Genomic DNA, 12,425 nt, shown 5'->3' with positions numbered 1-12,425 from the left:
CGGTTGAGAAACACTGCTCTAAACCAACCTCAATGTGACTAGATTAGCTACATGCACATTGTGTTGTCAAATGGTTTCTGTAGGCCTCATGACAAAATACAAAGTTGGCATCTTATGCTTGAATCCTTATATTCTTAGCGTATTATTCAACTTATTCTCGCCTAAAATTCGGTTTCACCATGTTTATATGTGCGAGGCCATAATTTAAATATTACTTTAGAGTGCACGGCGTTTAATTTGAAAAGAGGATCTGGGATCGCAAAATTTACCAGACCTATATTTTCCTAAAATTTGGGTCGCTTTGAAAAAAGGTTGGGAACCACCAGGCCAAGGGCTTGATTAACCATTAAGCAATATAAGCACGTGCTTGGGGCATCCAGGGAAATGGGGGAACATAAAACAATTATTGTTGTAGGCCTATATTTGTTCTGCCCTTATCAATTTTGCGATAACGGATTTAAGGCAAAATAAGCGCAGTAATACAAACACATATTTTTCGAAAGATACTATTTATAGTGGTTATACAGTTTTATAGTTTTGATTTTATTTTGCCTTTACTCATTTAATATTATTTAATTAACCTACTTAACACTTATATATTGGTTGACCACAACCTTGTAAGTTCTTAGGGCACCTAACCGGTCTTGACTGGGCTAGATCACATTCTTTGTAGATGTTTCTGTATGTATGTTTCATTAATAAGTTAAAAACTGACTATTTCTAACTGTTTTACAGAACGCCCCCTTAGATCAGCCTTGGCGGCTCGCCTTTATATTGAGCTGGTAGCTGGAATCGATGTCACTGGTAGCATTGTAGATCAAGAAACTTGGTGGAGCCAACACTACCACCCTGGTGGAAACGAGAACAACTTTGCTCGCATTGTCAATAACTTTGAAAGCGAACCACGTGAGTTTTAATCACATGATTTACCACATATTAACAAAAACAGAAAATAACACCATGAGCTTAGACAATATCAATGTGTGTTTGACTGTTTGAGTATATATTTAAAAATATGACAATAAAATTGTAACGATAGATTTGCACAAAATTTAATGTTTTTTCAAATAAACACTATGTGAATGCGGGTTGATTCGAAGTAATTTACCTTACTGTGGATTTTTCAGCTTGTACAATTCATAAAATTGATCTCTGGTTTCTAATTGATGGTTCTGGAAGTGTCTCCTACAGTTACTATGTCACTTCACTTCAGTTTATCGACCAACTTTCCAAAGAGTTCAATATATCTCTGGACGGCGTGAGAACTGGGTTTTCCGCCTACAATCATGGACACTTTTTTACCAGTCATTTCAATCAACATGTTTCCAACAAGAACTTTTCCAGCGTGGTCTTAAATGCATTTAAACCTAATGGTAATTATCAATTGCTAGAATTATCTCACTTGTAGTTGCAGATGCAAATCTTTCTGCGGGTATTGCATAAGAATGTTATTTTTAGCAGAACGCAGTTCCAGACCGTTCCAGCTCACTTTTACAACTCATATCTATAGTTTAGGAATAGTTTAAAGCATTAACTGCGTTTTTTTATGTGAATTCTAAACATTGTTGGTAATATAATCGATTATAAGTTGGGTTTAAACTATTGGGATGTCAATATCTATGCAACAAGGACTAACCAACACCGGAGCAGCAATTGACCAAGTCGTTCAACTGGGCTTCACCGAACAGAACGAAACTCGTCCATTACAAGAAGCAGTGCCCAGGGTCCTGGTTGTTATGACGGATGGATTTAGCCATGATAATGTATCGGAACCTTCTGACAACGTAAGAATCTCTAACAATGCAATTAAAACCACCCGTATAAAAACACTTAATTAGAGTAGGAAAAACGAAACAGGGCTTTTTGGTAATAAAGTATAACAAAAGTATATCTTGTTGTATGCTCATGATATTATGCTTTTGTATGTTTTAGGCCCGTTCTGCCGGCATAACCGTGTACGGTGTAGGAATAGGCAGAAACTTTAATCCGGCTGAGATAGAGCAGATTGCTGGTGCTAAAGAAAACGCTTTTCGAGTAGAAGATTTTAACCAACTTCTGACGGTCCTTAAATATCGACTCACTGTGGACACCTGCGAAATATCTCCAGTTGTGCAGGTGTGGTTATTTGAATCATTCTTTTTAATCTCAAAAAAATTAAAAAAAATATCTACAGAAACCTTGGAAATTTATTAAAAAAATAACTGTTATCTACGAATCAGCGCTGATACACGATGCCAAGTGGTAAATTTGGTACCTTTCCTTATCTCATCATTCATCAACTATAAAGTTAGTTTTTCGGAAAAAAAAATTCTACTGTTTACTGACTTTTGGGAGAAATGCACGTAAGAAGCATAAGGCCATTACGCAGTAATTTTTGCCAAGTTTTTTGCCGATACCTATGTTAAAGCTTTGGTATGTTACAGCTGGAGATTGGGCGTTTTGGCAACACAAAAAAAACAACAACATTTTTCCACTCTTTTCGAATGTTATACGTTGAAGGCCTGTTTTTTTTAATAAAGAATATCATTACAGGATAACCAAACGGTTAACGCTGTAGTCGAACCCGGTGATACTCACTACTCGACTGTGAGTCTACCCGAGACTGGATCCATTGAACTCGTGTACAACATAACGAGTCCGAACGGCGAAGGAGTTGTTTATATCTCATCCGAGTATCTTAACCCGAGTTCGGCCCTGAACCAAATTTCTGTCTACGTTACTGTGGTAAGTGAGAACATTTGTACATCTAGCATAGCAACAGATCTACTGCCGAAGATTGTTGATGTTTTTTAGAAAATAATTTATTTCGCACGCTTAACTCTTCAGATGTATTTTTGTAACTAAATTTATATTTTATGAAAATCAAAATTACATTGATCTGTTTTACAGTTTTACAAAAGCTATTTTGACTACTTAAGAATACTTGCCAAAAAATAGCAAAAGGTTAAAGTAGCCTAATAACGCAGTGACCACTCAAGAATACTCGTTCATCACATAGCAATTGGAAACAGAAAATCTTACTTATATGACTGCATAATAAAAAACGTCTTGACAGTCATAATTATCTCGCATATAGAAAGTCAAACACAACGCACTAAAAGCCCGTTTACACTACAGCTGCACTGAGCTCAGCCAAACGTAATTTGCATTTAAATTCTAATGTGACGAGCGTTTTAAGCTTTGCTAAACTCAAACCCGTGCAGCTAAAGATAAACGTTACGATTTGGAGCGATTTTTTTGCCCAGTGCAGCTCAGTGCAGCTGTAATGAAAACAATTTCACGCCCAACTTAGCTTAGCTTAGCGCAGCTGTAGTGTAAACGGGCCTTAAGACACAAGAGTTTTCCCAGACATGTTGCGTTTTAATCCAAGTCCAGGTTAAACAAAAAGCCTTGATCTATCACAGTAAATTATAAACAATCTTCATTGAAAGTTGCTATATTCTTCTCCAGGGCGTGACAATCATCGTGGTGAACTCTGACAACACCACCGGTGGCATCCAACTTGCAGGAGTGATCCACCGAGCAAAGAGGAGCAGCGACCTGAAGCAGATCTACGTCGGACTCCAGTCCACCGGAAGCGCTCCCCTCCAAGTCGAATTCACCGCCACCGGAAGCAACCAGGCCGCCGAGGTGACGACACAACCGGACGTGACGACACAAGCGGAAAGCACTGCTCCCCCGGAAACAACATCTCGGCCGGAAAGTACAACATCGAGGGGCGTTCAGACTTTTCTTTTGCATCTCCCTCTTTTCTGTTTAACGATCCTGGTTTATCTTTGCAACTGCATCTTGCAGTAAGCTTTTAGCTTGGATACGTCCTAATTAGATTTGCACCGGGAAAAACGGTTGTCCCTCTTTAGAAATCTCGTTTGCACTTTTATTGAATTGCGTTATATTGTGCCACCACCTTGTATTAAACTCTAAGAGTTCGTTCAATGATGTTCGTATATCTGACCAACTGATTTAACGAACCTAAAATTTCATGGCTGTTTGTAATTAATTTTAATATTTGTCGTTGGTCGTAGATAAGCTTTCTTTGATGAGCACAATGTATCCCGTTAGTGTTTAAACAAAAATTAAAAAAAAATTCCAAAACTTGTTTAGTCTACAAAGCTGTTAATAAATCAAAAACAGTTTGACTAAGAATGATTCTAGATTGATATTTAGCTGCAGACCAGTAAAGTTACATTTTAGATGGCCTTAACAGGTAGTTTTAACAGTAGTTTGTTTTCGATTAACGAACCTTTTTTGTTTTAAAATTCATTATCAAGTCACATAGCAATCTTCAACCATACACAGTTCGGTTAATGTAATAATTTCTCCACGCTCCCCTGCTGTTAAAATATTACATGGGATGCTTGGTTGCCCATCGTGATACTTTATCATTTTGTTCGCCATTTTTGTAAGCTGTTTCAGTTGAATTCGTTGTAAGTTATTCTGCTTGTTGTTGACTGGTAAATGTATACTTAAAGGTGTTTAAGTAAAAGTAAACCATCAAGTTAAGTTCTATTTGAATAAGATGTACAATAAGTAAATTGTGGCTATAAATGCAACTGTTATGCCAAAAAACTATCGATACTCGGTAAGATACTTTGCATTTTTACTATTTCTTGGTTACAACATAAGCGACCTAGTTAAACTGAATACATTATTTATTTCCAGTTTGAACTTTGAAGTATTGTTGACCAAACTCTTGGTACTTTTCGTTGTTTTCCTTCCACGTTTTTGGTGAGTTGATTTGTACATTGTGACGTCATAGCGTTGCGTTGTGCTAATGATAATTATGTTTTCACAGCTTGCTGCGCTGCCACTGTGGGCTATACGTCACGGTTTTTAAACTGTTGGTGGTTACTACACTGAAAATAAAGTAATTCGTTTGAGGTTTTACGTTTTCCGTGGAAACTTCGATCACGATCGGTATTAAACCTTGAAAGCAGAGGCAGCGTGTGACGTAGCTAGGAACCTAGCCACTTCCAAAACAGGCCGCGTTACATCGTTTAAAAACCTTGTACTAATCATGTCTGTCGACAAGACAGCAATTGTTGCCGCAATGAAGGGACTGCAAGCCAGCTACTTGCGTGCCGAAACTTTGATGATTAAACCTGAGGGCGCTATTCCACTCCGTGGTTTTCTTCCAAAGTTGGACTCGGAATTTGACGTTTTCATGGATCTATGCGATGCCATGTCGGAAACGGACACTTTGCCGGAGACGGTGTCCCACAAGGGTGACTGCCGTCGGGAAAAGCTAGAATTCGATCAAAGGGTAAAGCAATGGTTTGCCAGTTTTAAAAAGGCCCATTCTTTGCCACCTGCTCAAAACTTGTCTATACCTGAAGATCAGATATCTGTTCACTCAAGCCGAATTTCCACCTCGAGCTCAATAAAAAGTGAGATACGACGTAGTCGAGTAAAGTTAAAGCTTGCACGGCTGGCAAATGATCAGGAGACAGCAAACTTACGTCAAGCTGAGGACACAGTTGAAAGGTTGCGACGTGATGCAGCTGAAAGGGCTAAACATCTTAGAGCAAAGGCTCAACGTGATGCAGAAGAAGAAGTTGCCAGACTGCAGCGCGAATCAGAAGAAGAAGTGCGACGTCTAAAAGAGGAGGCTTGTCGAAACGCCAATGAAAGGCAACGACAACTCGAGATGGCCGAGGCCGAAGCGGACGCCTGGGACGAGGAGTCTTCATATTGTACCCCACCGCCGCCAGTTGCCTGCCATGCTCACCGCGCGCAGATAAGGTTTCGGGAACCACAGGTCAGTAAACCGTTGATAGAACCCCTACCAGCAACTGTCACTAACACCACAGTGACCCCAGTTGTAAGTGGTTTAGATTCATACCCCCCCCCCCAAAACTTTCTCCAACACATTCCAAACCTGTTGTCCAGACAAATAGAAACTTACTACCACGACCAACACAATACGACTTCCCGGATATAGGTGAACGCTTTCTGCCTAGACCTGTTGTAAAGAAATTCGACGGTGATCCGATGAACTACTGGTCGTTTGTTCGCCAGTTTGATTTATATATTGCTAAAAAGGCACAAAGCGATGACATGCGTTTGTTGTTTCTGCTTCAGCACTGCGAACCGCATATTTGCGAGAGGTTAGATCGCTTTAATGCCAAAGAACCTTCAGAGGGATACAAGCTCGCATGGCAAACTTTGCATGAACTTTATGGCCAACCACATGTAATAGCACAGCGTTGTGAACGACTATTAAAGGATACCCCAGCGATTGAGGCAAAGGACCCTGATGGTTTGATGCAACTATCGGTTCTTTTGGACAAGTGCTGCACCTCCTTGCACGATATAAAGTATGCGTCCTGTGTGGACTCAATGGATGTAATGCTAACCGTGGCAAGAAAGCTTCCTGTGTCGCTCCGCGAAAAATGGATAATCAGGTCAACCGAGATAGAAGAGAATACAGGAAAAAGAGCAAATTTTGTGGCCTTAGCCGAATTTGTTGGACAAGAAAGCAAACAGGCGAACTCAATATTTGGAAAGGCGCTTTTTCCGTCCAAAGAAGGTAGCAAGCTCACTAATCGCCGAGTCAAGGTGACGACTCACAACACAGTAACTTCTGTTTCTAGTTCCGCTAGATGCGCATTATGCTTGGATGCTCATGACCTTGAAAATTGCTCCGACTTTAGGAAAATGACCTACGTAGAGCGTCGTGGTCTAGTCAGAAACAGGGGCTTGTGCTTTAGGTGTCTCAAAGATGGTCACGTCGCCAATGAGTGCAATGCTGAAGGTAGCTGTAGCGTAAGAGACTGCTCAGCAACACTTCACCACTCTCTTTTACACAACCCAAACTACCGGCCAAGATTTACTGCTAATTCTGATGAAAGAAAGGCGTGCGCCGAGATACAGGAATATAGCGCGAGCATAAACGCCTCTAATGTCCTTCTGAATGTCGTTCCCGTCGTTGTGCGATATGGGGACACAGCAATCAACACCTACGCGTTTTTGGACCAAGGATCCACGACTACGTTTTGCGAACGTAAACTGGTGGACAAGCTTGGTGCATCCGGCAAGCCCAAACAGATCTTGTTGAATACCCTGACGACGCCACGTCAGTTGGACACCATTGCTATTTCTGTTTCAGTGGAACCGCTAAAGGGCGGAGAACCAATCAACCTCAATGAGGTCGTCGTTGTTGATAAAATCCCGGTGAAACCGAACGCGGTTCCTACTTCGCAGACGTTAAAGGCACATCGTTCACTACGAAATTTACAATTATCCAGCATTCCCGGAGGAACCGTCACCCTTCTAATAGGAGCTAATGTTCCAGTAGCTCACAGAGTGAAGTCTACTCGTCCCGGGAATGGATCCTGTCCCGATGCCGTGAAGACACCGCTCGGCTGGTCTTTACTCGGTAGCAACTTTGATTCCACAGATTATCGTGCCTGTATCAACTATATATCTGCCGTTGAAACCGCGAACGCTATGTTTCTAAGTGACGAGAGTGATCTGCTACCTACTGATGAGGAGGTTGAGAATCTTGGAATGGCACTCTCTACTGAAGACCGAAGAACGCATCGTTTGATGAAAGATTCTGTGGAATTTGTCGATGGGCACTATCAGTTGCCACTACCCTGGCGGCACGATCACCAAATCATGCCCGACAATCTGAAAATGGCAAAGAAGCGACTTGGCTGCCTCGAACGCCGTCTGACTAAAGATAATGCGATGAAAACAAAATACGCTGAGCAGATGCAAGCTGCCATCGACAAGGGTTATGCTGAAGAGGTGCCAGAAAAAGAATCGTCCGGAAATGGTCGCGTCTGGTACATTCCTCACCATGGCGTTCTGAATCCAAACAAACCAGGAAAATTACGTATCGTTTATGATTGCGCCGCTCAGTATCGCGGTGTGTCGCTAAATCAATCGTTGATGCAGGGCCCCGATCTAGTGAATAGCCTAGTCGGCGTGTTGCTCCGCTTTCGTAAGGGACCAATTGCCCTAGTGGCTGATGTTGAAGCAATGTTTTACCAAGTTGGTGTTGCTCCGCGCGATCGCAACTGCTTACGTTTTTTATGGTGGCCCGAAGGGGATTTGTCCCTTGAGCCAACTCCCCACAGAATGAAGGTACACCTCTTTGGTGCAACTTCTTCTCCCAGTTGTGCTGCGTTTTGTTTAAGGCAAGTTGCTAGTGACTTTGGTGGCGAATTTGAGCCAATCGTTACATCAACTGTTGAACGAAATTTTTACGTGGATGATTGCCTTACATCCGTTTCTGATGTTAAAGCTGGAGTGTCTCTTGTGGCAGGATTGCGGTCCTTGCTAGCTAAAGCCGGATTTCGTTTAACCAAATGGTTATCAAATAACAAAGAAATATTGGACAGTTTGCCAGAGGAGGAACTGTCCAAGCCTCTAAGAACACACACTCTTGATGGAATGCAAGAGAGGATTTTGGGAGTACATTGGAACGTACACACTGACGAGTTCAAGTTCACGGTTTCTCTACCGATGAGACCACGCACCCGCCGCGGAATGCTCTCGACAATGAACTCACTGTTTGACCCACTCGGATTTGTTAGTCCGGTTGTGTTGGAAGCACGCTTGATTTACAGAAATCTGTGTCGACAAGAAATCGAATGGGACGAGGAGATGCCGGCTAAGGATCTACGAAAATGGGAAAAGTGGTTAGTTGGCCTGATAAACTTACATGACGTTTCTATTCCTCGTTCTTTTTACTTGCATGCTTACGACAACATACAGAGGAGCCAGCTTCACGTGTTCGCCGACGCATCAAAGGAAGCATACGGTGCTGTGTGTTACTTGCGTTCGGTCAGTGAGGATAACCAAGTAACGTGCAGCCTGGTAATGAGCAAATCGAGGTTGGTCCCGCAGGAAGAGATTTCTATACCCAGATTGGAACTAATGGCTGCCGTAGCAGCGGTAAAATTGGAGCAGACCGTAAGAAAGGAACTTGCCCTAGATCTGCGCCCATCAATATTTTGGACCGATTCATCGGTTATTTTACAAAGCATACAAAACGACAGGCGGCGATTTCCACTATTTGTGTCGCGCCGCCTTGCCTTCATCGAAAAATGCACATGTACACGCAATTGGAAGCATGTAACAACCAAACTAAATCCCGCTGACTTGGCGTCGCGAGGCGCAACCGCCGACGTACTCGCTCATTCTGATTTGTGGTTCTCTGCACCAGCATTTCTAAAAGAAGGGCCTGATAATTGGCCGAAATTGTTTGAAATCAGCCATGCAGGTGTTGACGTAGCCGTATTTGAAAAGAAACCTACTGGGGTATTTACTGTCGTGGTTGATTCCCCAACAAATCTGCTGTTGGAAAGATTTTCGGTCCTGTATAAGTTAAAGTGCGCAGTGTCGTGGATGCTACGTTACAAGTCTTATCTATTGGCAAGGGTCCGGAAAATTGCTTACAGCGCGCCGTGTTCATCATTGACGGTTGATGAGTTAAAAAACGCGGAAATGGAGTTGGTTAAGTATGAGCAACGGAGTCATTTCGCCCAATTGATGATCGGAATTTCCGGACAAGATAAACTCACAAGAATACCAAGGTCGTCACCGATGTTCCGACTGGATCCAATTATGGCGAATGGGGTTCTCCGTGTCGGGGGCCGTCTAGAGAAGGCACCAATTGCATACGAAGCACGTCATCCGGCCATACTACCTCATAATTCGTTACTGACGGATATGATCATCGTTCACTTCCACGAAAGATCGGGTCATTCCGGATTGAATCACACGCTCAACTTGCTAAATCAGCGTTTTTGGATTGTGAAGGGCACTGTCGCGATTCGTCGCGTCCTTACTAAATGTTTGAGGTGTCGCCGCCGTCATGCTAAGCCTGCAGGTCAAATCATGTCCGACTTGCCTCCTGCTCGTCTACAGATCAATTTGCACCCTTTCGCATATACTGGAGTGGACTATTTTGGACCGCTGCTTGTCAAAAGAGGACGCAGCGAAGTAAAAAGGTACGGATGCTTGTTTACATGCCTTACGACACGCGCAGTTCACCTCGAGGTTGCATTTGATTTAAGTACTAACGCCTTCATAAATGCGTTTCGCCGCTTCGTTGCTCGGCGTGGTGCTGTGTTGCACATGTACTCGGACAACGGAACCAACTTGGTGGGAGCTGAGCGAGAACTTCGACAAGGCATTCGCGATTGGAACCAGAGGCATATCGAACAATACCTGAAGCAGAAGGAAATTCAATGGACATTTAATCCTCCTTGCGCCAGCCACATGGGGGGAGCATGGGAAAGAATGATTCGTTCTGCCAGGTGCATTCTCTCCTCCCTGACTAACGAACGGATCCTGACCGATGATCAACTTCAGACGTTGCTTTTGGAGGTGGAGTCGATTTTGAATTCTCGTCCATTGACGCCAGTCACGCTGGATGTCGATGATGAGACACCGCTAACTCCGAATCATTTGCTGAGAGTGAGCCCTGATGCTGGCTTACCACCCACCGCCACAAACGACCGGGACTGCTATGCACGTCGAGGTTGGCGACACGTTCAATACCTTTCAGATCAGTTCTGGAAGCGTTGGGCGCGCGAATATTTGCGCACCATCATTACCCGTCAAAAATGGCATCATGAGAAGAGGAACATAAGAGTCGACGATATCGTCCTCTTGGTCGACAACACAACTCCGAGGTCGTCGTGGTCACTTGGAAGAGTCGTCGCCGTCCATCCTGATGAGCATGGAGTTGTACGAAACGTACTAGTTCGATCGAAGGGAAACGAATTACGGAGGCCAATTCATAAATTGTGCCTCGTCGTTCCCGCTGAACCCGGGGCGCCTGATGACCCTGTGGCACCTGCACTGCAGGCAAACGAGCAAAAATGAACTCAGTCGCGTAAACTGGTGCATTTGGCGAGCGAGTCAAAGTTTGTGTATTGAAAATTGAAAGTGAACCCGTGCGACTTGTCAATTTTGGGGGGAGTGTAATAATTTCTCCACGCTCCCCTGCTGTTAAAATATTACATGGGATGCTTGGTTGCCCATCGTGATACTTTATCATTTTGTTCGCCATTTTTGTAAGCTGTTTCAGTTGAATTCGTTGTAAGTTATTCTGCTTGTTGTTGACTGGTAAATGTATACTTAAAGGTGTTTAAGTAAAAGTAAACCATCAAGTTAAGTTCTATTTGAATAAGATGTACAATAAGTAAATTGTGGCTATAAATGCAACTGTTATGCCAAAAAACTATCGATACTCGGTAAGATACTTTGCATTTTTACTATTTCTTGGTTACAACATAAGCGACCTAGTTAAACTGAATACATTATTTATTTCCAGTTTGAACTTTGAAGTATTGTTGACCAAACTCTTGGTACTTTTCGTTGTTTTCCTTCCACGTTTTTGGTGAGTTGATTTGTACATTGTGACGTCATAGCGTTGCGTTGTGCTAATGATAATTATGTTTTCACAGCTTGCTGCGCTGCCACTGTGGGCTATACGTCACGGTTTTTAAACTGTTGGTGGTTACTACACTGAAAATAAAGTAATTCGTTTGAGGTTTTACGTTTTCCGTGGAAACTTCGATCACGATCGGTATTAAACCTTGAAAGCAGAGGCAGCGTGTGACGTAGCTAGGAACCTAGCCACTTCCAAAACAGGCCGCGTTACAGTTAATCTATTATATTGTTTGATCTTTCGTTTTCGGGTAATTATAACAAATTTTAATAAAACCACCCTTTTTATTTGTCACTGCTGCGCAAAAACCAGCCATCGGACATTTATTGACTTCAATAAGCAAAGTTGCGCGTTCATAAAGCGGTATTGTAGTGGTTACGCAAAACAATTAGTGAGCAGTCATGATAAAGAACACTGTGCAGGGCTGCATCCCTAAATAACAGTAGCTCGCGAAAAATATGAAGATTTTCATATATAGTGGTCACAGTAAAACTTGTTTAAGTGGTCGCCGATTTGTCGAGTATGGCTTGTGGCAGTTAACGATGTAATAATAGGCCGTGGACCTCCACAAAAGGGGCTTTGTTGAAGCGCAAAAAACATTGTGTTTATTTAAGTTAAATTTGCTATGATTCCGATTTTAACCTCCCAGGTTGGAAAACATTGATTTAGAGCTTAAGCTTTTTACCTATACTTTAAAACATTATTACTGCCTTTTGTGGTGAACCATGCTCTAGCCAGGGGCGGATCCAGGGTATTGCTTTGGGAGAGGGCATTATTTTTAGTATGACGTCACAAACAAGCAGCAAATCGTGACGTGATAATACGTAACTGGAAAGTAAACCTGCCGTTATCTGTTGACTCGTGCGCCAATGCGTCACTCAAAGGGAGTCTAAATACATGGTGGCGAAACAAAAATTTGTTACCATAGTTGGTTAAAATTGGCAAAACATTCAACTAAGTGGTAGACTTGACACATAAAAAAATAGACCTATAGCTCGCAATATTAAAAGGGGGA

At 42.5% G+C, this 12,425-nt stretch overlaps 1 protein-coding gene across 1 annotated transcript; it reads left to right on the top strand.

Annotated features, from left to right (window-relative positions):
- Positions 1-5,017: 5,017 nt before the first annotated feature.
- On the top strand, positions 5,018-10,842 carry LOC146137503 (uncharacterized). The gene is made up of 2 exons (XM_083394367.1): positions 5,018-5,758; positions 5,827-10,842. Exons 1-2 carry the CDS (start codon positions 5,018-5,020, stop codon positions 10,840-10,842), a joined length of 5,757 nt encoding a protein of 1,918 aa, XP_083250493.1.
- Positions 10,843-12,425: the final 1,583 nt, after the last annotated feature.

This window comes from Ascidiella aspersa, chromosome 7 (genome assembly GCF_963924565.1).
Source record: "Ascidiella aspersa chromosome 7, kaAscAspe10.2, whole genome shotgun sequence".
Lineage (NCBI taxonomy): Eukaryota > Metazoa > Chordata > Ascidiacea > Phlebobranchia > Ascidiidae > Ascidiella > Ascidiella aspersa.
This window is presented reverse-complemented; position numbering and strand designations above follow the sequence as displayed.

Bases quoted from the DNA above. Each gene is read 5' to 3' on its own strand.
- LOC146137503 (XM_083394367.1), top strand. From the start codon at position 5,018: ATGTCTGTCGACAAGACAGCAATTGTTGCCGCAATGAAGGGACTGCAA. The intron at 5,759-5,826 runs GTCAGTAAACCG...CCCAGTTGTAAG, and splicing joins TAAGGTTTCGGGAACCACAG to TGGTTTAGATTCATACCCCC.